This window comes from Lepidochelys kempii, chromosome 2 (genome assembly GCF_965140265.1).
Source record: "Lepidochelys kempii isolate rLepKem1 chromosome 2, rLepKem1.hap2, whole genome shotgun sequence".
Classification (NCBI taxonomy): domain Eukaryota; kingdom Metazoa; phylum Chordata; order Testudines; family Cheloniidae; genus Lepidochelys; species Lepidochelys kempii.
The window spans coordinates 192,237,102-192,264,487 of record NC_133257.1 but is presented as its reverse complement, the minus strand read 5'-3'; the positions used below and the strand labels follow the sequence as shown (position 1 = coordinate 192,264,487).

General features: G+C 43.9%; 2 protein-coding genes across 16 annotated transcripts in view; one reads left to right on the top strand and one right to left on the bottom strand.

The window, feature by feature from the left end:
- Window positions 1-625: 625 nt before the first annotated feature.
- Window positions 626-27,386, top strand: part of NEK11 (NIMA related kinase 11) — a 199,655-nt gene continuing 172,894 nt past the window's right edge. For 5 of the 11 annotated variants that reach the window (XM_073333276.1, XM_073333277.1, XM_073333268.1 and 2 more), the window contains exons 1-2: window positions 626-3,213; window positions 10,015-10,139. The gene's annotated coding sequence lies outside the window, so the exon portion shown is untranslated. The other 6 variants (XM_073333269.1, XM_073333271.1, XM_073333273.1 and 3 more) reach the window with 6 other exon arrangements.
- On the bottom strand, window positions 7,527-17,364 carry ASTE1 (asteroid homolog 1). Of its 5 annotated transcripts, none has more exons than XM_073333266.1 (5): window positions 16,628-17,364; window positions 14,693-15,501; window positions 11,714-11,924; window positions 9,872-10,064; window positions 7,527-8,538 (listed from the first exon to the last, which is right to left on the bottom strand). In XM_073333266.1, exons 1-5 carry the CDS (start codon window positions 16,734-16,736, stop codon window positions 8,238-8,240), a joined length of 1,623 nt encoding a protein of 540 aa, XP_073189367.1. In that variant the 5' UTR covers window positions 16,737-17,364; the 3' UTR covers window positions 7,527-8,237. The 5 variants fall into 5 exon arrangements, with proteins under 5 accessions (XP_073189367.1, XP_073189365.1, XP_073189368.1 ...); XM_073333264.1 differs by having other exon boundaries at window positions 14,693-16,025; window positions 16,628-16,696; XM_073333267.1 differs by lacking the exon at window positions 16,628-17,364 and adding an exon at window positions 16,491-16,621.

The window sequence follows — 27,386 nt, the reverse complement described above, 5'->3', positions numbered from 1 at the left end:
ACAGAACCACTCACCCAGGAACCTATCCTTGCAACAAAGCCCGTTGCCAACTGTGCCCCCATATCTATTCAGGGGACACCATCACAGGGCCTAATAACATCAGCCACACTATCAGAGGCTCGTTCACCTGCACATCTACCAATGTGATATATGCCATCCTGTGCCAGCAATGCCCCTCTGCCATGTACATTGGTCAAACTGGACAGTCTCTATGTAAAAGAATAAATGGACACAAATCAGATGTCAAGAATTATAACATTCAAAAACCAGTCGGAAAACACTTCAATCTCTCTGGTTACTCGATTTCTGATCTCAAAGTGACTATCCTTCAACAAAAAAACTTCGAAAACAGACTCCAACGAGAGACTGCTGAATTGGAATTAATTTGCAAATTGGATACAATTAACTTAGGCTTGAATAGAGACTGGGAATGGTTGATTCATTATAAAAAGTAACCTATTTCCCCTTGTTTATTCCTTCTCCTATCCACCCACCCCCACTGTTCCTCAGACGTTCTTGTTAAACCCTGGATTTGTGCTGGAAATGGCCCACCTTGATTATCATACACATTGTAAGGAGAGTGATCACTTTAGATAAGCTATTACCAGCAGGAGAGTGGGGGGGGGTGGTGGTGGGAGAGAACCATTTTTTCATGGTCTGTGTGTATAAAAACATCTTCTGTATTTTCCACAGTATGCATCCGATGAAGTGAGCTGTAGCTCACGAAAGCTTATGCTCAAATAAATTGGTTAGTCTCTAAGGTGCCACAAGTACTCCTTTTCTTTTTGCCAGGTTACTGTAACCAGGAACTCTCCCCTCAAAGTTCTTACCATGGAACATCATAAAACAAGTCTCTGAATTGGCCTGGTGACAGAGCTTCAGGAGCCTTGTGGAAAGGAAGCACTTAGATTGGGGTTGTGCAAGTGCCCACTTTCAGCGCAGAACATTTAGAATTCTCAGCTTCCAAAAGGGCTGTGCAGCCCCAGCTGCCTCAGCTCCTTCTTTTGTTTCCATAGCTAGCTGTGAGTTTTGGACTTTCTCTTTGGGCCCAGAGCAATCTTGAGCCTTTAATCCAGTATCCCTATTACAGTTAAATGGTATCTAACTTCCTACTGCATCAGAATGTTAGGCATGTGAAAGAATAAATTTTGAGCATCTATGTATTACACCCTTCAATAAAATAAAACCTAGTATGTGGGTAGGTCATTAGAAAAATATTTGGAAGATCTTCTTAATTACAGAAGATTCCTTTTATGTAAAAGTAAAATAAATATGTACTATTTTCTACTGTAAATACAAACTTTGGCTATCTGCATCTGAGGGATTAAAAATTCATATTAGCCACTCTAAAAGTAACTAATCTCAAAACTTTAAAGGCTTTATACCTTTTCCTTGATGCATATGTAACCTGATTTTCCTCTAACTTTCAATGCAGATGCATTTTTAATTTGCGTGATTTTTCTCTAACCTTTAAATAAGTGACTTATTACATTTATTCTATATAATAGAATGTTAAATCCGACCTTAACTTTGGAACAAATTTGTTTTGTACATCCAAACTTAGTAAAACATTTTTAAAATGCAAATTTAAAAAACAGTTGCTCTGTCAAAATTAAAATATTTCTTTCCTCTAAACTGTACATTAAACTCCATTTAAAAAAAAATTATACATTTAAAAGAAACATTTCTCTCTGTTCTACCCCCAAATAGTCAAGCAGACAGACCAGTTTAAAGTTATGACAGTTTAGTACAGTTATCTCACTGCACTGATACTATCTTCCACCTCTTTACTTCTTACAATCAGTTTTGAATACACTACTTCTTAGGGACAAATCCTGAAGTCACTTAGTTAGTTTTTACCCAGTCAAAACTGGCAACCGTTTCAATGATAACACTGCCTGATAAAGGACTTTTGGTTTTATCCCATCTAACTTCAATGAAAGTGAGAGGGGCTACAAACTTAAGTTTGTATAGTTGTCAGTTGATGCTAATATGAAAATGATGCTAATAGGAAAATGAAAGACATTCAGAAAGGCGTCTTTAAGTAACTTGCTGTAGGACTGCATTTGGGTGCCATCTGCAGATAAAAATTAATTAAAAAAAACAGTAACAAACTTTCTGTAATGTTCCATGTCTGATATAATCAGACAATCATACAAGTAGCACTTCCAGAAATCTAAAACAAAACTATAGATCTAATTTCTTTTTATCTCTTTATCAATTCATTCCACTACTTGTCAGCAATGTAATAACTGCAATCATGTCTTTCCCACATCAATTACATCTTTTGAGCTAAACACTTAATGCTAAACTTATTGTGATCAACATAATGAACTCAGGGCACATCAGGCTTTCCAGTTCTATTCACATTTCTCTAATATTTACTTTTTTGGACCGGGGTGGGGGGTTTCTCCAAGCTTTGTCAAAATTCACAGGTTTGAATTTGAGCAAAGGAAGATTGAGAAATATCCTTCCAGCAAATGTGTAAAATTGCATCTGTCTTGTGAAAGTTTGACACAACTTTCCTGTTTGAGAATTCATTAATGTTCATTTTGCCTACATTGGTACGTCCCCATTAGATTTAATATCCCTACAGAACTTGTACTACTTGAGCCAATCTTGAAAATATTCAGATATGCTGAAATTTTTAACTGCAAGTGAGTGCTTCTGAAGCAATACTACCATATTTGAGACTGCAACTCTATAAAAGTTCCTTCTTGAAGACAAGGTGGGATGGTGTGTGTGTGTGAGAGAGAGAGAGAGATCCCTCTTCCTTGCGGGGGTGTGTGTGTGTGGGGGGGGGGTTACTGGATAAATTGGTTGGAAGTTACCAATGCAGTTGGGCAGTGAACAGGTCTCAGTCCATTAGAATGAAATAGCTGTGACTTTGTAACCAACTTATTGATAAACTGTATGTATGTATGCAGAACTTTCCGGATCTCATCACCTGGTACGAAGGAAAACCCACAATCATTTAACAAAATAACCAACATAGCTGCCATCTTGGGCTTTACAAAATAAACGTCTGCACCAACTTGCTCACTTACTACCATGAGGCTTTCCTGTGATAGCCTGCAGCTAGAACCTTGCTTCTTGAGACCACCTTGCTTGCCTTCCACTGAAGTTCTTTGTTCTTCTATACAGGTTTTTATACCATACTCATCACCATAGTATCTGAGTACCTAAGACAACACTACGCAATCCTGAAGACTGGTGATTATCCAGGGGTTGTTCATTTAATCTGTCAGTATTTTTTAGTTTCTATGTGGAAATAGTGCTGAAGTACAAAATTTCACTAAATAGAAGAAAGAATCACAGGTATAAAATGAATGGCCAAGAAAAGGCATCCTCCTAGAAAGTTTGACAACTAAAAGTAGTAAAACTAACTTAAGTCTTAAACTAATTGTGTATTTTGGAAAAGAACTTTAGTTTTGACCATCTCCTCGCTTTGATGGGAGAAGATACACTCCAGCTGAGAGACTTCTATCTAGAAAAATATTTAGATCATTCTGACAAATCACCTTTACTTCACATATTTTTGTAGTCTGAGAGCCTACAAGACACAGGATTGAAAGGTGAGCACAGCCAAAGATGATGCAGAAATCAAATCTAGATATCCTTTTTTTAGTGTTTGTCCACATAATTGCACATGTGCCACAGATCAGATTCTTTTGAATAGCTGTGTCCACTGGGGCTGTGCCTGCACCTTGGGAGCCTTCCAAACAGTAGCCAAAAGATATAAGGGGTGGGATGGCCTCAACTGCCTCTCATTCCTTCTTATTTCCCATAGCTGTGAGACTGAACCCCACTGTGTGTACATCTCTTCACCTAAAGAGAGTAGCTAAATCTACTGCTGATAAGCTTCGTTTACCCAGTAGTAGTAAAAAGTTCTGCTGACGGCACTGATAGGATTGCTACCCCGCCACCACCCCTGTATGAGAGCTAGACCCCACTCTACCTAGGCCTAAAATAGCCAAAAGTCACTTCTCCAGGAGTCCAGATTTGCCCATCCTGCTGCACAGCAATGATTTTCTACAGGTGCTTGGGATGCCTCTTATGCCTAGGACAAGTGCCTGAAGGCTGCCTGGTGTGCAAGTCTCGCTCAGAGGACATGCTGAAAGCTAGAGAAGGTAGACTGAAGCTTCATTTCCTAGAGTCATTGATGTGGGCAACATCAGTCCCTGAAAAACAACCGGAAAGAAAGCCTCCACCTGGTCAGTCACACTCCTAATGTCTCATTGAAATCTTTGTCACCCCAAGCTCAATGGACACTCAGCAACCCCACTCTTCTGGCATTGACCTAGGAGAGGGGCCACCAAGAGCAGCACTTCAGAGCCCAGGGAAGGCACAGATTTCCTCTAATCGGGAGCCAGACAAAAGTATTGCCCCAGTACTCCTACACTCTAGAGCCTCAGGCTAAACCTTGCTCAAATCCATCTAAAGCAAAATCACAGATCACACAGTGCTCCTGGTGCAAAGTGGCTGTCTCCATTACTGCTCAGATAGAGGGCCCCTCTCTGGCATCATGAGTACTGGCACTGGATGGCTCCATGCTGGCTGAGAACCTGTGGTGTGCACATTGGCGTGACTGTTGTGGTGCTGGAAGCTCATCCAGCACTGACTCATTAGCACTGCTGCAAGCCAGTTCTTAGCAGAGGCTGACTTTGCTGTGGGACCAATTTCAGAATCTCTGACCTTGGACAGACACAGGCAATGAACAGGCCAGGTCCCTCTTGTGATCTTTTGGTACTGCCCATAAACTTGAGTAGGCAGGACTGTGGACTGGGGTGTCCTACCTATGGAAGAAGAATTTGCTTTCTCGGCTTCTTCAGAGGAATGCAGTATATCCTCCTCACCAGAATGTAACCCATCTCCACCCTGGATAACCTAGTGGGATGTGAACAGACAGTCAAAGCAGGAATCCCAAACAGGCACCCAAAAGCCTTCTGGACTGAGAAGGAACCACCAAGATGCGAGCCTCCCATATGCCCTCCTCCCCCTCACTACCACTACCACCCCTGGATCTCTATTGGTCTCCTTGAGGTATGACCCATATGTTAAGAAACTGCTTCCTTAGTGGTATCCAGACCAAGATCACCCTCTCCAAAACAGATCCAGCCTGTTCCAGTACATCACCAACTACTAGGAAAGCAAGAGGTCTGGGATGGTGATCTCTTCCTCAAAACCTGCTTGCTATTTTTTCCTTGTCCTCTGATAGGGTATAAACCCACAGTGGCACCAAAAGGGCTAAAGGAATCTGAGAGCACTGTAATTTCACTGATTACACCTGGGAAGGGTGTGATCAGGTAAAAGGATGGACTTAAAAGGAGAGCAGGGGGAGGTCAGGGGAGAGAAGGAATCCCTCCTCTCCAGGAAGCAGCCTGAGGGAAGGCTACGAGACCTGGACAAAGTGCCTCCAGAATTCAGAGGGAAAAGTTTCTAATTCCACTACTTAATCCTGAAGAAGAAAGGGGAAATGGAGACCCATCCTGGATCCTTGATGTCTCAATGCCTTCATTCTTCACTTCAGATCAAGGATGTTACTTTAGCCTCTGCCATCCTCTTTGGATTGGTTCATGGCTCCAGACCTGCAGGACACTTACTTTCACAGTACTACACTACAAGTAAAGTCTCCTCCCCTTTGGCCAGTCCACAGTCTCAAAGCTGTTCACCGACGTTCTTGCTGTAGTGGCAGTGCAGCTAAGGAGACAAGAAGTCCAGTTATATCCCTGCTTAGATGGGATTCATCCTTACAGCATGTCAGAAAAGACTTCCTCTCTTCACCTCTCTGGGCCTCTGAGTCCAATTCACACTAACCCAACACAAAACATCCAATTCATAGGAGTAGTCTTAGATTCCAGGCTAGTGAAGAGGTACCTACCCCAGAAGTTCCAGACAGTAATTGACGTTACAGGCAGCTCCATGTGCATTCCATGATGCAAATAACCTGTTTGACGCTTCTGGGACACATGACACGTTGCATGCCAGACTTCACCTGCATTCACTGCAAGGGTGTTGAAATCAACATGTCCATGCTATATCTGTTTTTGTGTTCCATGGAAATCCTGTCATCATTAAACTGGTGGATGCAATCTACCAATGCAGATGGAAACTATTCTCTTTTTGGTCAGCGTTACCATGGCTCACCTCTGCAGAAGACTGTTCTCCATATATTTGTATTTGCTCTCACTAAGCTCAATGAGAGTCTATCTGGCTGCAATCTCAGCAAATCATCTTCCAAAACAGACATTGGTATTCTCACCCCACTGCAGTGGAATTTTCTGAAAGGACTGACCTCTGATTTTCTCCATGTCAGAACTCCCTCCTTCCCTGGAAGAGTGACTAGATGATTTAATAGGTCCCTCCCTTTGAGCCCATGGATGCCTGCTCCTTCCATCACCTCTGTGAAGAGAGCCTTTGTGGTGGTCATAAAGTTGGCGGAGAGATTCAAGCCCTTATGGCACAACTTTCTTATATGAACTTTCAGCGTCAACAGTAGACCTTACCTGCAGTTCTTGCTTAAGGTAGTGTCAGATTTTCACATAAATCAGTCTCTTCATCTGCTGGTCTTTCCCCAAAGCAAAAACTCATATATTGGACATCGATAGAGCATTATCCCCTTATCTAGACAAGACTAAATCAACCAGAGCATCAGACTTGTGGCATTTGTGAATGGATGAGAGGACAACAGTTTCTATGAGGGGTATTTGAATGGTTTTCAGACTTTCAATATAAAACTACTACATGCTAGCAAAGGGAGATCCCCCAGGACACATCAGGTCCCATTTGATTTGAGCCCCTGCAACCTCCACCACCTCATTGAGCATCATCCCATTGACTGAGACGTGCCTGGTGACGTGCTTGTACTCAGTTCATACTTTTACTATGCATCTGTAACCTTTGTGCAGGCCTCTAAATCAAATGTGAACTTTGCTAGCATGCAATACGTCAGTATTTACATAGGAGTCCTATTACCCACATCTGAGCATGGGATGCTTGTCACCAAGAGTGGAATTTGTGGAAATCACTTGAAGAACCTTGGTGCTGTAAGGTAAGTAATTGTTCTTTCAAGATGTGTAGTCCACACAGACTCCTTGACTTCCCCTCTGTCCCACTAATTTGAGTCTTTATTGGCAAAAGAACTGAGAAGTGGTTGAGGCTGCCCCCACCCCTTATGCCCTGGGCGACAATGGTTGAGAGGGTTCTCAGGGTGCAGCCATGGCCCTAATGGACACTGCTAACCAAAAGAATCTCATCTTCTGCACAAGGAATGCATGTGCCCCAAGAAGGCAATCTGCATGGACAACACATCTCAAAGAACCACAGTTACTCTAAGTTAAGTAACCGTTCTTTCTGGTGAGCAGTGGACACAACTCTAACTAAAGAGAGAGGTAATGATCTAAAAATCTTTATAACCTTGAGAGAAAGAAACATCACATTGATTCTTGAAGAGGAACAAGAGTAGTAAATACTAGCTATTTTATTGCAGGAGTATGTCGGAAACCAAATCAGATGGACTCTCAAACCTAAATGCATAAACAATTTATTTAAAACAAATCTTTGTTTTAACATTCCTTTATTTTTAGAATCTTCCGGGAAAAGACCCTTGCTTGACAGTTTCTCAAGTGGTATCAAATGTCCTTGATAGAAGAAAAAATTGTCTACTTTAGGTGGTAGCACTCAGGCTTGGTAGTGACTATCCAAACCTGTTTCTTAAGAGAAACACAGGAGAAGAAAAGGATAAGTTCCAGGTTTTTTTCCTCCCCAACAGTTCAGTAACTAGAATATATACGCACAGCAGATGACCCAATTTTCAATGGAAGTCAGGCACCCCTGTTCCTCCCTTGGAAACTTTTGAAAATCTCACTGGTGGACACTGGCCCTGCAGAATTAAATTTGTGATTAGCTTTCCATGTGTAGTATGTAGTTGTGATGGTGGATTTTTGTTTTTTTGCAATGGTAGTTGGAGGGGTGGAGAGACTACTGTCCTCTTACTGCTTTACTTTAAAATTGCAAATTTAGTTTCTTCGGTTGTATCAATGACATCAAAAGACTGACATTTTTTAGAAAGTTCAGATATAGTATCCTATAACATTTATAGAAAAAAATCACTGTAGCAAGATTCATGCTAAAAACTGTAAAAGGGCCAGTTAAATTCCAATGCAGTTCACCCACTTCATTGTAACTGTGATCCATTCACAAAGCAGAATTATTTGAATGTCATGTATGTGCTACTTTCAGTCTTCCACCATTAGTGATGCAAACCTATTGTTAACATCACACAAAGGCTGAGCTTCCAATGTAGCATGCTGTCTGGTAGTCTCTGCCTGACTAGTGGCTTGCTTGTTCTTTACCTTGCAGAATTGGGTGGTCTTGGTTGTCTCCTGGAAGAAGTCTGGAGGTACAGTTGACTTTACTGCATGGAGCAGATCACAATAAAGCTGGCTCATCTTTGGAGATGAGAGAAGCTGATTCTCTGCTGCATGTACTGATTTAAGCTCTTTGCATAGTCTATGCACAAAGGTCCCACAATAAAGCCTGCCGAAGGAAAGATTAAATTTAGAATTATATCTAACTCTAGCTACCAAAACTATACTGTTTAGTGGAAAAAACAATACAAACTAGTGTCTTATTTGTGGTTTTATGCTACTCAGTTACACACCTCTAATGAACAATCATTGAATATGAACTCTTTAAATAAAAGCCTTTTAAAGAAACAATCCCAAACTCATTTTCATGATGAGTTCAAATCTAGCTTGTCTGCAGGTACATATTTACATTATTACTATATTTCTTAACTTTATTGGTTTTTAGAACCAGCAGGCAAAATAAAGCCAAAGAAATTTCAGGTGACAACTCAATTTAAAACTGTTCTAGGTTTAATCAGAAGAAAAATCAAATTACTTTAGTTGCTGGGAATTAGCTGACATACATAACTTGTATCTTCAATGCCTGCTTTTTCATTTGAGCACTCTATAGGAGTGAAGTATTATTGAGTTAAGAGCCCTAGACATGAATATAGGGGAAAGAAGAACTTTACACATCTATGCAAGTAACAAGAAGTGCAGAACTCACTTGCCCAAGGAAGAGAAACTGCTTTTTAACAGCACCTTGAATATTTGAGAGCACTGAATTTGAGTAAAGTGCATTTTTAACCCTACATAAGATTTGCATCTAATGAAAGATGTTTAAAATCAGATTTAACATTGAAAATACAGATCCTAGATAGAAATCATTTCTGTGAATCTTCTGTAGTAACAGGTATAAAGAATTCTGCTCAAGTGAAAATGCTTAGGATCATTCATTATATGCCTGTGATTTCTAGACTTTTACTCTGAATTTTTTTCATGTTTTCAATTTATTGTACCCTTTTCCCTTTCTTGATGCACTTCTACATTATGTAATCTCCTAGATGTTGGTCTCAGGTGGTGATGCATACATGTTTACATACTTTAGTTATGATCTTACAGTTTGACTCATGAGTCATTTTCATTGGCCTCAGAAAGGGTATGCAAGATCAAGCCCAAACTTTCTAATTTGAACACTACTTTAATTCAGGCACAGTATGTACTAAAGAATTAAGAGTAAAATTTTAATATTTTCGTTCAAAAAATTTATATTGGAATTTTATATGTAGTAATTACTAAAAACATGATTTTGCTGAAACATTAGAAGCTGTTATCATTTATTAAGTGCCAGAGTACTAGTGCCATACAACAGAATATGAACTGTACCAAATTTAAAAGGTCCCTTACCCAAGGAGCTTACATTCCAGAGGCACAGCAGGTATAAGACAAGGCAAAACACAATATAAGGGTGCTTTATATTTGGAGCACCTTGTGAAGAAGGCAGGTCTCTCACAGGTTCTTACCGAGTTAAGTCTGGTTCAGTGAGAGGAGTAGAGAGTAGCTGGTTGAGATGCAATCCCATCTGGAGGCAGCACTGCCACTGGCAGAAAGTGTGTGCTGTGTCTAAATCCAGTAATTTCTGAAAATTCTTTTCTTTCCATTTTAGAAACTGGTCATAGACCATTTGATCATCTTCGACATGGAAAACCGCAGGATCTGGATTATGAATGGACAAGAAAATAAGGGTATTTCTAGAGGCTCCCAAGCACTCTCCTATACAAAGAATGACTGGTATGTACAATTAATGGTGCCTGTGAACCTCTAAACACTAATCTGTTTTCAAGTGTCTTAAATTGTTACTGTTAAAGTACCAAAAGCCTTGAGTGTCTGAAACAAAAGAATTCAATCTACTTGCTGGCTCAGTTGTGTGTGTCAGAGTGCACATACTTATGTGTTGTGGGCCAACTGGAAAATCTTTAAAAAATCCTACTATGTGCCAGGTTAATGAGAAGCAGCTGAGAATTGCCTGCTCTGCTTCTGTAGTCTAACCCTTTCTTCCTCCCATACCGTCAGGAATGCCACCTAAATCGAACGCTGGCCTATTATGTTACCTAAAAACCTTTCCCCACAACCTTTTAACTTTAAGATAGAACCAAACCCTTAAATCTTGCTACTTTTGCAGTATTAAGATAGCTTCCCCCCCGCATTTTGTGGGGAAAACCCTGCCTTAAACAGGATTTAATCCCGAAGTACTAATTACTGCTTACTAATTTGTTATACAAATGCTATGTTAAAGTAACATTTCCAATAGATTCAATCATAAACTGCAAAAGCAAACACAAACCCCTACGAGTTCTGAATTTAGATAGTAACTTGGCCCCACAGTGTGTGTAAAGCTTATAGCTGATCATTGTGTATAATACCCTGTCACAACAGGCCAAGTTAATTACAGCTTTAACATTAATCCTGAATGTTCTGGCTTCTTGTTAGAATATAGTTAAGGCTCTGACTTTAAAAAATAAGATTAATATAATCAGTAGTGCCTAGAGTGCCCCATTAGAGATCAGGACCCCATTGTACCAAGCACTACATGTACACAGACTATTCCTGCCTAGAATTTATAATCTGAAGTAGACCCTCAATGCTTAGCTGCTGCCAGTATTAAGTTTGCTTAGTTTCCCTGTTAACTCTCTCAATACACTATTTTATTTATTCTTACTGAAACTGATGGTTTCTTTGGCCAAATTTCTATTAGTATTTCCCCTTCCTGAAAGTATGAAGTTGTGAAAGTATGAAGGAGAGGTAATACCTTTGCTTTCAAAGCTTCCCTATTGAGTCTGCTTTGAATTAGAATTCATTGTTAGACTCGCACATGAACAATGTGTTTCCTGTAAGTACAAACTGACTTTAGTAAAAGTTCATTACTGAGTAATAAGTCTTATAGAAGTGTCAACCTTTGATGCATGTGTATGCTAAGTCTGAAAATTTTTTGCACTTTTTTATAGTGCTCCTGAAGCACAATTACAAATGCCGCCACCACCACCTGACAAGGTCCATTTGGATTTTAGCCATTTAAAGATAGGCACCTGAGGCACAGATAAGTCAGATGTCTTTCCCAAAGACAAAAGTTGGGAATAGAACAGAGTTTAACTTCAAGTCCCTCAGTCTTAACTGCGACACAGCACTGTCTCTGATCTTCACCAATGTATCAATTGAGTGCTGAGGGTAGAGCGTAAATCACCATTAATTCCTATGGAAGTGGAGAGTCCTTACAAAAACAAAAGGGGGAAACTGTGGCTAGAATGTAGATTTGCATATAAATATGAAACATCCATGTCAAAGTTTTTAGTTCTTTGGGGACCTACCTGGGCTACTTGTTGTCCTGTGCAATTTCCCAAATACCATTCCTAGAAGTAATGCCTGTAAATGATGCAATTTCACTTTGGGTTCTGAGTAACATGTCCAGTAGCAGGTTACAGCTACAGGGAGCCACAAGGGACTGGGGATGGGTTGTAGGATGCTGGCTTTCACTCCTAACGTCTCCAACAGCAGTTTTAGCCGAACTGATCTGGGCACCTGCCAAAGAAGTCATAATTATGGATATACTGTGAAGAGGTCTGGCTTTATATTGCTGTAAGGAAGTCCATTTACACTTGCCATCTTCACCCAAAGGCAAATGACTTCTGTGTTAATGCTAAGATAGCAGTGTTAATTTTTTTCAAAAATGTCCAACCTCATAAATATTGAGCTAATGAAAGTGACATGGATGAAACTTAGATCATTCTGTAGAATAAATTATTCCAAAACTATTCAATCTTTTTAAAAAGTAGTCACATTTCCTATGTTATCTATTCAAGGGTCAAATTTTTTGGAAGTGTTTCAGTTGCAGTTAGGTGCCTAAATGGAGTTGGGAGCTGAGCACATTGAAAATCTAGCCATTATTTATGCATTCAAAACCACCTCCTTTGGCATGTCCTGGAGGGTGTCTGTCCTACATCACCTGCATTTCAGGGGTTAGCATTGCACCATAGGCTGTAAACTTGTGCTACCATCCAACTATCCGTACCATTGATCTATACTCCCAGTGGAATCTTCTACCTGGATTTTGACAGAGAACTGCAGTTATCACTTATATGCATTGAGAGCTCATACAATACAAGTGAAAATCTAGCTTCATAAATTGTGACTAGTAAATGAGACTTGACTCATTTAAAAAAAATCCTAAGCCATTACAGTAATACTGGTACAAATTGTGTGTGTATATACAAAAAAAATTCATTAAAAAAACTGCAGTTGCAGTATTATAGGAGCCTGGGCAACCTTAGTTCAGCTGCTTTGTGTACATGCATTTTAGTCTTGCCCATTATTAGGGCCCTACCAATTCCATGGCAGTCAAAAACATTTCAGACTGTGACGTTTAAGCCCTTCCTCATGAAATCTGATCTCTCCCCCGCTGCTGGGAGTGCCCCCGCCAGGGGGCTCCTAGCTGCGAGTCTGGGCTGGGCTAGGAAGGGAGAGGACTTGTCCTTCCACTGCATGGCTGCTCTCGGGGAGATCAGACCTACCTCTGAGTACCTTCCCCTGCTGCAGGAAGCTCCAGCCCAGGAGGTTCCTGCAGCTGAAGGAGACTTGTGGAGGTGGGTCCAATATGGCCCTGCTCCTGGAAATGCCCCAGCCAGGGTGCTCCTACCGGCAAGTCCCTGCTGGGCTGAGGAGCGACAGCACTTCTCCTTCCCTTGCATGGCAGCTCTGGAGGTGCAGGTGAGATCAGATCCACTTCTGGGTAGGGACCCCCATGGTTACAACACTCAAATTTCAGATGTACAGAGCTGAAAATGTGAAACTGACCAATTTAAGAAGCCTCTGGCTGTGACCTCAAGCAAAATGGACCATGAATTTGGTAGGGCCCTACCCGTTATCAGACGAGAAGTCTGCAGTAGAGCAGAAACAGAACCCAGCTCTATTGGGCCCCAATCCCATGCTAAAAATGCAAGAACATCTTTTCTCTCCTGTAATCCTTTGCTTCATTTATGGGCCACCCCATGCATTGAACAAGGCAGAGTGGGTCCTAGAGCACAAGAGTATGTAATAATTTAAAGACTAGCACAGTGCCTACACAGGGAGACAAATTAAAGTTGCATGGACGCTTCCTAACTTGTGCTTGACTCTGCAACCTTAATGTTCATTTGAAGATTTTTGTATGCAGTTTCCTTAATTTAAAAAAGAAAAATGAAAACAAAAATATATGGGTCAGCAGCAGGGTTTGAATGCAGGTCCTCGAGATCCATAGCACCAGTTGGGCTAAAAGAGTAAATGGTAGCGGTCACATCCGTGTGTCATCCCCCTCAGAGCCATATACACTTCGACAATTTAGTTTAATGGTTACATACAGCACTGCCAATACAGATCTGGAGCATTCATTCTGAAAGGTTGAGCGGGCAGTGGATGAGAGTTGAGGCTACCATATTAGAACCAGATTCTGTTCCTAGCTCTCCCCGAAGTGACCTTGTGCAACCTCACAATTATGTACCCTTTGAAAGGGGATGAGAGAGATTTTTCCTTCCTCTAAAGATAGGGGTTACAAGGCCTTGATCAATAGTGACTGAACCATACAAGATTGCCACCCCTAGTCAATAGAAGAACTGAGACTAGAACTGTTTCCTTCTAGTTCCCAACCCAGCACACCACCTCTACCCCAAAATGTTTTCTTCAGCTGCTGCTTTGTCCATTTACTATCTGGAGCCAGGAAGGGAGCTCTATGGAACTGGCAAGTATATGAACTGCAGATGGCACACAAAACTGGGGGGCTGAAGCTTGCTCAGTGCAGATTAGAGACTTTAGCAGAAAGCCTTTAACTCATACTCAGTATAGCTTGTGACTTTTTTTCCTGAAGTGTATAGCTTTATCAAACCTGGATTGATTTTCATGACAAAAAAAAGCACCTCTTTAAATCAAGGATTACTCCTCATGCAGATTTAAAAAAAAAATCTGCTCTGAAAGCTCTCTTAAATGGTTAGTTTGGGAAAATTGAATGCAAATGAAAACAAGGTTATAATGGGAAGTTTTAGGCCTCTACAACCTCTGCCTATAACTTGTCGAGTGTTCCTTTCTAAAAAGATTATGTAATTGTAACATCTCTGAATGCTGGAAACCAAAGGCTATGACCCTACTGTTAGTACTGCATGTACTGCTTATTACCATGAGCAGTCTTATAAAGTACTTACAAGTGACTTCTATCTGGTACTAAACTGACTGACTGGATTGACACCCAAGTTCCCCCCCTCCCACCCATTACACTCACAACATTGATTTGTTATCCAGGATATCTGTTCTGACAACCCTACCTCAGTTAATGTGGCCAAACAGCAATGGTCTTCACAAAAATCCCGAGGCAGCAATGTTGTTGGAACAAAGGATTTTTTGAGCGTCTTTTGGATTCTATCAAATTCACGGACAATTGGGAGCTTGTTGGACTGCTTACTTGGGGAAATAACTTCAGAATTTTGAGAGGCATTCAGAAGTAGCCCATAGATGACTTGACGAATGGGTAGGGCGACTGTGTGAGCACTAGGCCTCTGCATGTTCTCCACCTGGACATGAAGGATTGTTCTTCTTAATAGAAGGGCATCACTAATGAATGGAGACAAATGACCTTTTGCCAAAGCCTCAAGCATCCATTGTGGTAACTCTAATTTCCTGATCACCTGAGACTCATAGGTTCCATTCTGAAAAAAATCCTCAAGCTTCACATCAGACTGTTCATATTCCTCCATGGAAGAGCACAGAATCTCCCTTATTTCTTCTCTCTCATGCTTTTTAAGATATTTCAGTACATTGTCTATGGCCTCTGTGGGATCAGCAAAATGGGACAACCAGTTTAGAAGTCCCTGAATGCGGACATGCTTCCTCCCCCTCCCGCCAGAGCCTCCAACTGGCAGGCGCACCTTGCTGAAGAACGTCTCCAGAGCTGGCAAATTAATGTAATCATTACCATTCATCACAGCAAAGAGAGGAAGAAGGGCTTTGTTCATATGACTGAAGTGGCTGCACAGTCTCTCTGAAGAGAAGCATCGAGCTGGAATGTAGCAGTCTAGTGTGCCTTCACAGGTACAAAGGTTTCTCCACTGAAAGTAATTCAGAGGGCAATACCCAGCTTTCAAATCAAAAATACAAAAGTCACTGTCTAAAGTTAAAACTGGACAATTCCAATGATTAGCCAATGACATAATATCCCTGTCTGCTTCTGAGAAGCACTGGACAAAAGGTACTTCCAATTTGCTCAAGACTTGCTTGAAAACCTCTCTCGTGAGCAGGGGTAGCACGCTTCCACCACCACCTCTAGAGATGGAATATGCTCCCTGGATCTTATCCCTGGCTCTTTCCTTTAATGTCACAAACTTCTTATCGGACAAGTCACACCCTCCATCTAACACAACATATGGGTATATTTTGCATACAGACAAAGTTTCAAAAAACTTGTGCACAATATCTGTAAAAGAATCATAATCCCCTCCATGTTGGAGGTCTAGATTTGATTCAAAATAAAGCCGATGAAACAAATTATTTCCATCAATGATGATTTTTGTGTTCCTTAATTGTAGATCAGTGAAGAACTGCTGATGCTCTCCCACGTAGCTCATTAATCCATGGATGCCCATACTCTTAACGTGTTAACAGCTGTAGTCAAACAAATGAACAATTTAATTTTCAAGTACCGCCTACGAAACTGATGATCAGATTAATTAGACACTAGTGCTGTCCACTTACCTCAGCTCCCGCTACCTTTGAGTCCAAAAGTGACAGTTACAAGATTTTTTCCCCAGGTCAAAAGGAACCAACGGACACTGTTTACATATAGCTTTTTCCCCTGACCGCCCAAATTGTTTTGAACTACAGCTGCTGGAACTGCACTACGCTACCCCCCATGTGACTTGGAGCTAACCTATGCAAACTGACTTTTCTAGTGCTATCCATGGGCACTGAAAACTACACCTCTGAAAAGGGACATGCGGCCACTTCTGTCCGCCAGCCTTTCCATGCCGTCGTACTCAGTGATTCCCCACCGAAGCAGTAGCTCAGTGTAAATGGCTGAGTTGGTCCATAAGTTACAGAACAGGTTTTAGATTGTTAAGCCGCACTCACCCTCTGTAACATACTGAAATAGACACGCAAAATGAGGGGACCTCCCCGCCATTACGTGACCTGCGGCCAGCTCAGGCCCGAGGGGGTGGGGGGGGGAGAGAATCCCGGCTATAACGTTTTACCCAGAGAAACCTCACCCAGCCGGGGCCTTTCACCACTCAGGAGCTGGGCCTTGCTCGGGCTTACGACACGGCATGGCTCCGCCCCGGGGGGAGGGGGGGGGGTGCAGCTAGACGGGGCAGACATGAGCGGTGCCTCCCCCCGGAGCGCGAGCGAAGCCAGCGGGGCTCGTGGCGCTGTCCGTTATATCGCACTCGGGCGCGCGCTTCAGGCAACGCCTCGCGCCTCCTCCCGTCCCCCAGGAGAACGCCAGCGCTGCCGCAGGGCTCAGCCCCTCTGTGCGCGCCGTATAAGGGACCCGTAACTGCCCTAGCTCGGGCGACTCAGTTCCGCTCCTGCAGACACGACCCGTGCCACAGCAAACAGCCTCCCTTCCTCCACTTCCGGGGGGGGCGGGACACATCAAGATAGGAGGACCCAGGGATTACGCCTGGTGAAGCCACGCCCACTCCAGCGCCTCACTGTTGCGTCGCTCATCGGCGGGTACTATTAGCGTCCGTTTCCATGCGAGCAGGGTAGAGCGGGCGCAGACGGGTCACGTGACTACCCCTCTCGGGTTCTCTCTGGGAGCTGGTTGGGTCCGGCCTGGGTGTCTGTATCCCGTCGGGCAGCGCGGCGTCTCCAGGAGACCAGTACCAAACAGAGGCCGGGCGGGAGGGGAGCTAGCTGGCGGGTGGAGCGGGGCCGTGCACAGAGAACCCGGCTGGGACGCAGGGGTGGGAGCCGCGCCGCCTCCGCTTCTATGCCGGGGGCGGGGATGAGAAGGTAAATGGACGTGACCCCCTCCTATGTCCAGCACAGCTCCTCTCGTCGCCCCACGCTCACGCCCCCAGAGCCGCAGGCGCCGGAGTCACTTGGGCGGAGAGCACCTGACAGTCAGTGCCCTGCCCCATCCCGTCAGCAGGCTCTGGGTACTGGGGGCAGGCCTTGCGACAGCGGGTGCGAGCATGGGATTGGCCACACGGGATCCGACCAATGGACCTTCCAGCCCAGTATCCCGTTCTCTGACAGTGGCCAGTGCCAGGTGCCCCAGAGGGAATGACCGGAGCAGGTAGTCATTGAGTGAGCCATCCCCTTTCGCCCACTCCCAGCATCTAGCCGTCAGAGGCTTAGGGATGCCCAGAGCATGGGGTTGTGATCCTGATTGTCTTGGCTGATAGCCACTGGTGGACCTATCCTCCATGAACTTATTTAATTATTTTTTGAACCCAGTTATAGTTTTCATAGCACCCCCTGGCAACGAGTTCCACAGGTTGACTGTGCATTTGCAGTACTTCCTTTTGTTTGTTTTAAATAGGCTATTAACAGGCTGCCTGTCAAATTCATTAGCAGACCCCTGGTTCTTGTGTTTTGTGAAGGGATGAATAACACATCCCCATTCACTTTCTCTACACCATTCATGATTTTATAGAGTTCCATCATATCCTGCTCGTCTTCCCTCCTGTCATCTTTTTTCCAAGCTGAACAGTCCCAGTCTTTTTAATCTCTCCTCATATGGAAGATGTTCATACCCTTAATCATTTAAAGACTCTGTTCTAAGTAGGCTTGGAAGGATTAAATGTGTCTTTGGTAAATATAGGTAAATGTCAATTTCACCGTTCACACACAAACCCATGAAAAAATAGTTCCCTCAATAAGAATAGAAATTTACAGATAGGCAAAGTGAGAAAAATGCTGCTTGAGACCATATTAGAGTTTAATTTAAAGCTATTTACTTTATATGTTTTGACATGTGATGTTGAGAATTTGTGTTTTAATGTAAAGCTTTAACATTTTGAATCTCAATGTCTACTATCGTTAAATAATTATTGGCTGACCAGCCCATAATTTCCCACAATTGTGAAAATTTAAATAGATAAAACTCAAAAAAATTGCTTAAAATCTATACTTTTGCACAACTGTGAAAACTGAAATTGATAACAATAGAAAAAATGCTTTAAAATAAACATTAGATAATATCCATCAAAATTGTAAAACAATAAACATTGAGTCCCACCAAACCTAATTATATGGGAATTAAATCCTATTACTAGGCGTTACTGCTTCCTGGGCCTTGCAAAATTGTCATGAACACATGGCCTAGCCACCAAATCTAGTTGCTTGCTTGGCTATATAAACAAGAAGTACAGTAAAATCTGCCCTAAGGCACAGCTACACTAGAGATTACAGTAACGCAGCTGCACCGCTGTAAACTCTCTAATGTAGCTGCTCTAAGCCAACGGGAGACAGGCTCCAGTTGGCTTAACTACTTCGGCCCCAAAGAGTAGCAGTAGCTATGTCTGCAGGAGAAGCTCTTCTGCTGACATAGCGATGTCCACACCGGCGCTTACGTTGGTGTAACTTATGTCGCTCAGGAGGGTGACTTATTCACCACCTTGAGCAACATAAATTATGCCAACCTAAGCTGTAGTGTAGACACAGCCTTAGAGACCACGTCTGAAGAGAGACTAGCTGTCACAAGTGAATACTTGCAAAGGCCACAGAACACTATGGCTCTCTGCTGTGCAAACCTCTGAAGAGAGACTACCTCTTACAAGAGACCACTTTTGCTAACTCCCATGAGTGGTCGCTCTTGGCAGGTTATACTGTACTCCGTCTAAGTGTGGGGACACCCTATAAGGAAGGGCACTCTAGAAAGAGATCTAAATCCTGGCAGGTTCATTTCTCTGTCTTTTTTCTGGAGTAGATAAACTGCGTTCTAGGAAACTCAGTGGGCAGATTGGCATGGATGAAACTGACACCACCACTTCTAAGGTACTTGGTGCTTGCCGTTGAAGTCTCCGACCAAAACACTGACCACTAATCATCCTGCTTAGCTTTTCCAGTCCCCCTCAGAGGTCCAAGGAAACCCAAGCCACTTCCATCTTTTAAGGCCCCTAGCCATAATAAAAATAAAAAATGACAATACATGAAAACAAAATAAGGCACCAAAAAAAAGAGTGAGACATAATATGAATATTTTTTAATTTAATAAATGCTTTTCTAGCTGTTTTACGGGCCAATGCTCTAATTATTGAGGAAAAATCAAGCTTTTCTGCAGTGTCACAACTGATATTAAGCATGGCAAGCCCATTCAAATGCTCTTGTCCCATAGTTGAATGGTGATAGTTGTTTACCTGCTTCACTTGAAGGTATTTTCACATGAAGCCACTGATGCAGGCAAACTGACAAAAATACACAATTATGATATTAGGAAACACCCCAGAGAGTTCAAGTTTGAGTATTTCTTGTAGCAATTCCTTTGGCTTGCAATCCAATTTAAAGTTTGTGGAGTATATTTATTTGAGGAAGATGACCTTGTCACTGAGATCTTTTGATATTTCTTTGTTGTACTGTTGCTGAAATTGTTCAGCTGCAGAAAGTATATCTTCATTACTCAGTCTGTTGAACTACCAAAGAAATCCAGAAAGGGTACACATTAGTCACAGTGACTCAAATTGATGTGTAAGACCTGACTGAATAGAGTCAATGATGACAAGGAAGACATTGATCCTATAATGCTGCTCGGCATTGGATTCAGTAGGTAAATTGCAATTGGTGGAGATCTCAGATGAAATGCCAATATTCTGTGCTACTAATTTGGACTCAGTCAGGATCACATACCATTGTTCATGAATCTGTTGAATGTCATTGATAAGACTTTCAATGTTATCCCTCTTAACATCAAGGGTAGCATTGTGTGCTTCAATTACCAGATTAATTTGGTGGATCATTGTAAGTAGCTTCATCCACAAAGATAGGTTTCAGAGTAACAGCCGTGTTAGTCTGTGTTCGCAAAAAGAAAAGGAGTACTTGTGGCACCTTAGAGACTAACCAATTTATTTGAGCATAAGCTTTCGTGAGCTATAGCTCACTTCATCGGATAGCTACAGCTCACTTCATCTGTAGCTCACGAAAGCTTATGCTCAAATAAATTGGTTAGTCTTTAAGGTGCCACAAGTACTCCTTTTCTATCCACAAAGATGACATCAGAATGCATTCAAATTTGGACACCTGCTTCTGAATAGACTGAAGTTCAGTTTGAGCCTGGGCAGTGATATTGAGAGATTCAAGCTCATTTAAAGCCTTTCTCACTGAGTTCAGATGCTGTGCAACTGGTTGAACACCATCAATCTGTGCAGACCATCTAATTTTGGACATCCCATGCAGTGAAACAGGAAGAAATTGCTTCAGAATTTCCCACCTTTGTGGACTGCTACTGAAGAGATTGTACATTTGCTGAACAGTTCCAAAGTATGTAATTGCCTTCTTGCATGATTCAGTACAGTCAACACTTGCAATGTTTAGTGTGTGGTTTCCACAGCTGGGGAAAATACAGTTTGAATTATGCTCAAGCAGAACTGCTTGTACACCTTTGTACTTCCCAGCCATGTTAGATCTATTGTGATAGGCTTGACAAATGCAGACTTGAAAATCTAACTTAAAACCTTCTAGCATTGCTAGTACTCGAGCAGCAATTTCTTTTCCAGTTTTTCTCTTGAAATTATCAGACAAAATAAACCTTTCTTCAATTTAAATTTTTGACCTGTCTACAATCTTAACATATCGAATAACCATAGTAGTCTGTTCCTTGTGAGAACAATCTGGAGTGGCATCAACAATGACTGAAAAATACTTGGCCTTTTGAATATCATCAAGAATTGTTGTTTGTATGAATGATCCACATGGCTCAATAATCTCATTTTGTATGCGTGTGGAGAGATAGTGGACTTGCATGCACTTTTGACTCTCTTGCAGTTCTTGAGCACGTTTAACATGCTCTGATAAATGTGGATCATATTTGCTGAGGAGTTCAACTATGCCTAGAAAGTTTCCATTTTGCATGGATCACCAATACGTTGACTGGAACCAAAGAAAGCCAATCCCTGCTCAGAAAGAAAAAGGATGACATTCAGGATGCACTCAAGAAGCTTTTTCCAGTTAGTTTCTGTAGAGAATTCAGTCAAGAGTAAATTCTCAACTGAACTTTCAGCTGATGCTGCTCTACTGGGTGATTTCCAGGCAACATAGTTTCTTCGTCGAATGATTGCTCATATTGATTCCAATTAGGTGTGTGCGCACTGCATGCACAGCTGTCGGAAAGTTTTTCCCCTAGTAGCACCCATCGGGTCAGCTGTGGAGCCACCCTGAGTGGCACCATCATGGTGCTCAATATATGACCCTGCCAACCCGGCGCCCCCTCAGTGCCTTCCTACCACCTGAGATGGTCGTTGGAACTGTGGTGTCTTGCTTAGTGAGTTTCCCTAGCTTGCTTTATAGTTGTTATAAATTTTCTTTAGTTCTTGTAGTTTATTTTTGTTGTAGTTAGTAGCAGTTGGGCTGGGGGGTTTACCCTGCATCCCGACTGCTTTTTCTTGGGAGGGCTTTCATGCCCAAGGATTCAAGTCTTGCAAGTCCTGCTCCAAGCCTATGCCAGCGAGTGGGGACCCCCACGGTTCTTGTCTGAAGTGTCTGGGGGAGGCTCACGAAGCTGATAGGTGCAGGATTTGCAAGGAGTTTCGTCCTGGGACCAAAAAGGAGCATGACTTTCACCTTAAGCAACTCCTTATGGAGGCAGCACTTAGACTTCAGCTTCCTTTGGCGCGGCAGGACCTGGCACCAAGTTCTTTGATGCGCAGTGGCCTGGCGGCAGTGGTAGAAGCAGCACTGCAGATGGACTATGGCAGAGACCCGCGGCACTGCCGCTCCCTGGCGCTGAAACCGGCGGCATCAACCCAGCATCGCTCCCACTCCCCAGTGCAGAAGCAGCACTGGAAGCAAGGGAGGAGTGGCTCTCTGTCCCAGAGACCCACACTCCTGGAGGTGGCCAATGGGGCGCATCCCAGAGAGGAGTACCCAGGGCCAAAGCCTGTGGAAGTGGCACCATTGACTTCAGCCCCACAAGGGGAGCCATCGAGTCCAGTGCCATTGGACTCCCCAACCCACAGTATTGAGGAAGTACAGCTGCCATCCACTCCGGACACCTTTGCGGCCGTGAGGGACCCCATCTCCATAACAGCACCGAGCTTGCCTATGATACGCGCCAAGTCTCCGGTACCACAGTGTATGGCACCGTCTTGGGGCAAACCAGTGATGATCTGGCTGTTGGCACTGTTGGTCGAGCCCCAGCACCGCTCGGAGTCCCGGTACTGCTCCTCATGATGGCACCGGTCGTACTCGCAACACCGGTCGAACTCATGGCACTGCTCCAGATCGCGCCAGCACTCTCAATCATGACGCCAATCTGCACACCTGTCGCCTTCGAGGAGCAGATCCCGGGCTGGGTACTGGTCCCGGCATCGCTCACAGTCCCTGTGTAGCTCCAGGTCACAGTAAGGTTCTAGGTCGTGGCACCACTCCCCAGCCTTGTGGCACCGATACCTAGCTTCTCGGCACCACTCCCCAGTTTCGCAGCAGCACTGCTCGCTGGCTCAGCTCTGCTTGGCACCATCCTGACCCTCACGGTCCCGATCCCATTCCTTGGGCTCGGAGGCAGGGTCTAGGTACTCGGAGCGGGACCAGCACTGGTCAAGCCGTAGATGGCCTGAAGTGAGGGGAGGGCCATGGCTGGCGCAGTGGCAGGGACCAGCTCAGTGGCCATTTTGGACCCCGTGGGTGTACCACCAGGCCCAGGGTGCACAGTCTAAAGCAGGGGTTCCTGGCAGGCCACAGGACGTTTTGTTGGCCTAAGCGTCTGCAGGTACGGCCTCTCCCAGCAGCTGCGGTTCGCTGTTCCTGGCCACTGGGAGCTGCGAGCGGCCGAACCTGTGGATGCTCAGGTAAACAAAGCATCTCATGGCCCGCCAGGGGCTTACCCTGAACAAGCCGCGAACCAAGTTTGGGAACCCCTGGTCTAAAAGCTCCCGGTTGGCCACCTCTGAACTGAGGGTGCCTGAGGCCTCAGTCATTTGGCCCCCGCACTGCTTCAGAACTGATTACAACTCTGGTTCCTGAGGCGGATAGCGAAGCAGGTCATCGGGCTCCTGATGAACAGGAGGGTCAGGAGGACCCTATTCCTCCCTTGGCCTCTTCGTCGTTCTCCCCAGACGAGGCCGTCACAGGCACTTCCATATCCAGGCCACCTCTTATAGACAGCCGCACCCACCAGTACCTTCTGCGCAGGGTGGTGCGCAACATGGGCCTGCAGGCCAAGGAGGTGGTAGAGTCAGAGGACCAGGTGGTAGACATTTTGGCCCTGGAAGGTCCGTCGAGGGTTGTCCTTCCCCCATCAAAACTATTCGGGCCAATGCTAAGACTATCTGGCAGACTCCAGCCTCCATCCCCCCTACAGCCAAGGGTGTGGAGAGAAAGTACTTTGTGCCCTGGAAGGAGTACAAATATCTCTTCAAGCACCCACAGCCCTGCTCTCTGGTGGTTGAGGCCATGAATGAGAAAGAAAGGCAGGGGCAGCAGGCCCCAGCACCCAAATCCAAAGAGGCCAAGTGACTGGACTTATTTGGCCGCAAGGTGTATTCCACGGGAGGGCTCCAGCTCAGGATTGCCAACCAGCAGGCAATCCTGAGTCGATATAACTTCAATTCCTGGAACTCCATGCTCAAGTTCAAGGAGCTTGTGCCACCTGAGTCCAGGGAGGAGTTTGGGGGTATAGTAGAGGAGAGCAAGGCAGTGGCACGGACCTCTTTACAGGCCTCACTGGATGCTGTGGACTCGGCAGCATGTACCTTGTCCTCAGGAATTGCCATGAGGCGCACATCTTGGTTACAAGCCTCAGGCCTGAGATTCAACAGACAATGCAGGACCTGCCCTTTGATAGAGCAGGCCTGTTCGCGACAGACAGACTCTAGGCTGCATAGCCTAAAGGACTTGAGAGCAACCATGAAGTCCTAGAGTCTGTCTGTTTCGCGAACAGGCCTGCTCTATCAAAGGGCAGGTCCTGCATTGTCTGTTGAATCTCAGGCCCGAGGCCTTTTGAAGCGATGCCCGAGGACGGCGTACCAGACTTATCCCCGGATCCTTTCCTGCCCTTTTTGAATCGTTCGTCCTACTTCTACTGTGCATGGTCCCAAATAACCTCGGACCACTGGGTCCTCCTCATGGTGGTGCGCGCATACCTAATTGGAATGGATCTGAGCAACACATCTCGAAGAACAGTAGTTACAGGAGGTGTGTAGCCGTTTTTTTCTTTGTGTGACGTTGAACTCTCATGTGATGGTATTTAGTTTTTCAACTTCCTCCAACCTCTGTTGATGCTCCATCCTGATTGATCAGAGAGAACTGATGCATTTGCAGCACTTTTGTTCAAAATGAAGCAGGGTGCACTGTACAGAGATTGTTTTTCCGTACTCCAGCATAACCAGTCTCTTGTGCAGGTCTCACTATCTGGAAGAGTTTTTGTCAGCAGATGAGTAGGGAAAGCATGATTATCAGCATCTCATGGAATGTTACTTGGAATTTCAAAACAATTAATTTGAAGAAAAGATTGCATTTGGGCAGCACTGCTCTTGTCAATAATTCCAATGTCAGTCACAGTCAAACCTGTAATACTCATGAAATGCTCTTGCTGCTTAAGTTCTGCATCTTCCTGTTGCTGTTGAGTTTCTTGATTGTACACAGAATCTTCTGCTGCAACTGTTACTGTTGGCACATCTCCTTCTTGACTACTTCTTGACATGTTCAGGTATTGGCATCGAAATATCATATGTTGCAGTTGTAGAGTTTTCATTATTTGTAGCATTGTTTGTTGGGTAAGGTGTGTTTTCCAGTGGTTTGAGGAATAAAGTTATTCGCTTTGAGCTGTTAGCTGCTGCTTCACTCAGTTGTTTTTGCCATCTGTTGCTTGCACCACTTTCAAATCCCCTCTTCATAGTGATCTATCTAGTCAATATGTAGCCTATCCACACTTGAAGTATTCTGCTGCAAATAAGTAGCTTATCTACACTTGAAATCTTCTACTGTAAACATGTACACAAATGCCGAATGGTACACAAATGCTGAAAAGAGGTAAAATGAAGGAATACTAATTAAGAACACAAAATGAAACAGACAGATTATTATCCTTATCACTGAATCAAAACTCAAGCATGCAAGGTATAATATAACAGGCTGAGCTGAAGACAAAGGGATGACATATATATATATATAGTGTAACCCTTCTGCCTGTCAGAGTTGGCAGCAACAAGGGCTGGGTTCAGTATCTAGGGGTTCCATTCCAATAACACAATGCAAAACCGGCTCGAGCCCCCACCCAGTGACCTGGGACAAATATATACCACCCCCGCTGGGCGCCTCCAAGAGGCAATACTTCCCCTCTCGCAAGCACATAGTCTGAGTGTAGCAAAAAGCCTTTTAATAACAGAGAGAAACAATGTGGCATTATGTTGGGGAAACACCACCACCAGGATTCATAACACAACCCATGAGCAAAAAAACCCACCCCAAGCAAATTGGGGCATGTCCTTTCCCTTTGGTTCTTGAGTCCAGCAACCCAAATCACCCAAAGTCCCAAAAGTCCAACGACCCAAAAGTCTCTGTCTCTGGTCAGGGCAGCCCCAGAGCTCAAAAGTTTATCTGCAGAGTTTTACTTCCCAACCTGGGTGGAGATTGGGGGTGGGGAGAGAGAGTAAGGGCACCTTACGTGGTCCAAAGCTGATGGCCCCACCTCTCCATGGGGGGGGCTCCCCATGGGCTGCTGTAGGCATCCAACAAAGTGCTCTGCTCCACCAGCCGCTCCGCTCGCCTTCCCGCAAACTGCTCTGCTCCACCAACCGCTCTGCTCGCCGTCCCGCAAACTTCTCCACCATATATCTTCAGGCTCCCCCACTACTTAACACAACACTCAGTGATTTCAGCTCTTTGTAAGTTTAGCTCTTTTGTGATTTCAGCTTGTAGTAGGGGAGCCTCAGTGCTGGTACACCATTAGCGCAAAGGGAATTCAGCTCAGCAGCCTGTAACTAGACTCCTAATGGAATCAAAATTAGCTCTGATATTCCACAGTGGAGAGAGGAGGAAGTGCAATTAGCATGTAAGGCCCTCACCAGGGGGCCCATGCCACAAAGTATTAATACCTGTCCCCAGCCTCTCTCAATTCACAGAGTTTTGGAACCCATGTCCCTTGCCTAGCGAGTGCTACTTAGTTGATGGCGAGTCCCTCCATCATAACAAAAGGCCAAGTCAGTTCCACTGTCCTTGATTCCCATAATCAGGGTAATAACAATTTATTCTTCCTGCCCCAATAACAGAGACACTGGGGATCCTGCAGCAGCCAAAGTGAGCATTTGGGCAGCTATGGCCTCATTCTAGGCGGGGTGGGTTTGCCTATGCAAATGAGATCAGTCCCTGAAGTTCTTTTCCACAACTTGCCCCGCCTCACCACCAGATGTCAGGGTGGAGCTCATCCTGACTCTGCTTACAATAGTAAACACAGACACGGATATAGACAGAGGGATAATGTCCAAAAATTTCAAACGTGTCCTCACAAAACTCACTGTACAAGATTATCCTTACAAATTTTCACCTTGAATCTGGGCCTATAGCCTACGAAATCCTATGATGATGGCCAAACTACCAAGCTAGGGCTCAACCAACCAACCAGTCACCTCTTTTAGCTAGCATATGAAGATAATAATGAGGAATTTTCACTCATAAATAATTCCTTAGTCAACTAGATGTAAAACTATAAAAACAGTAAAATGTAACAATTCTGTACCTTTCAACATGCACTTGATCCAGCATCAGCCAGTAGTAGTGGTTTGTTTATATAATCAGGTGATCTGAGAGTACACGTTCATCAAGGTCTAATCTTGTGCCATCAGAACCAATATATATTTATTAATATTT

Bases quoted from the DNA above. Each gene is read 5' to 3' on its own strand.
- ASTE1 (XM_073333264.1), bottom strand. From the start codon at position 16,006: ATGGGCATCCATGGATTAATGAGCTACGTGGGAGAGCATCAGCAGTTC. The intron at 11,925-14,692 runs GTAGGGTTGTCA...CTTCTTTGGCAG, and splicing joins GTTTGGCCACATTAACTGAG to GTGCCCAGATCAGTTCGGCT. The intron at 10,065-11,713 runs GTAGGTCCCCAA...TTCATAATCCAG, and splicing joins CAGGACAACAAGTAGCCCAG to ATCCTGCGGTTTTCCATGTC.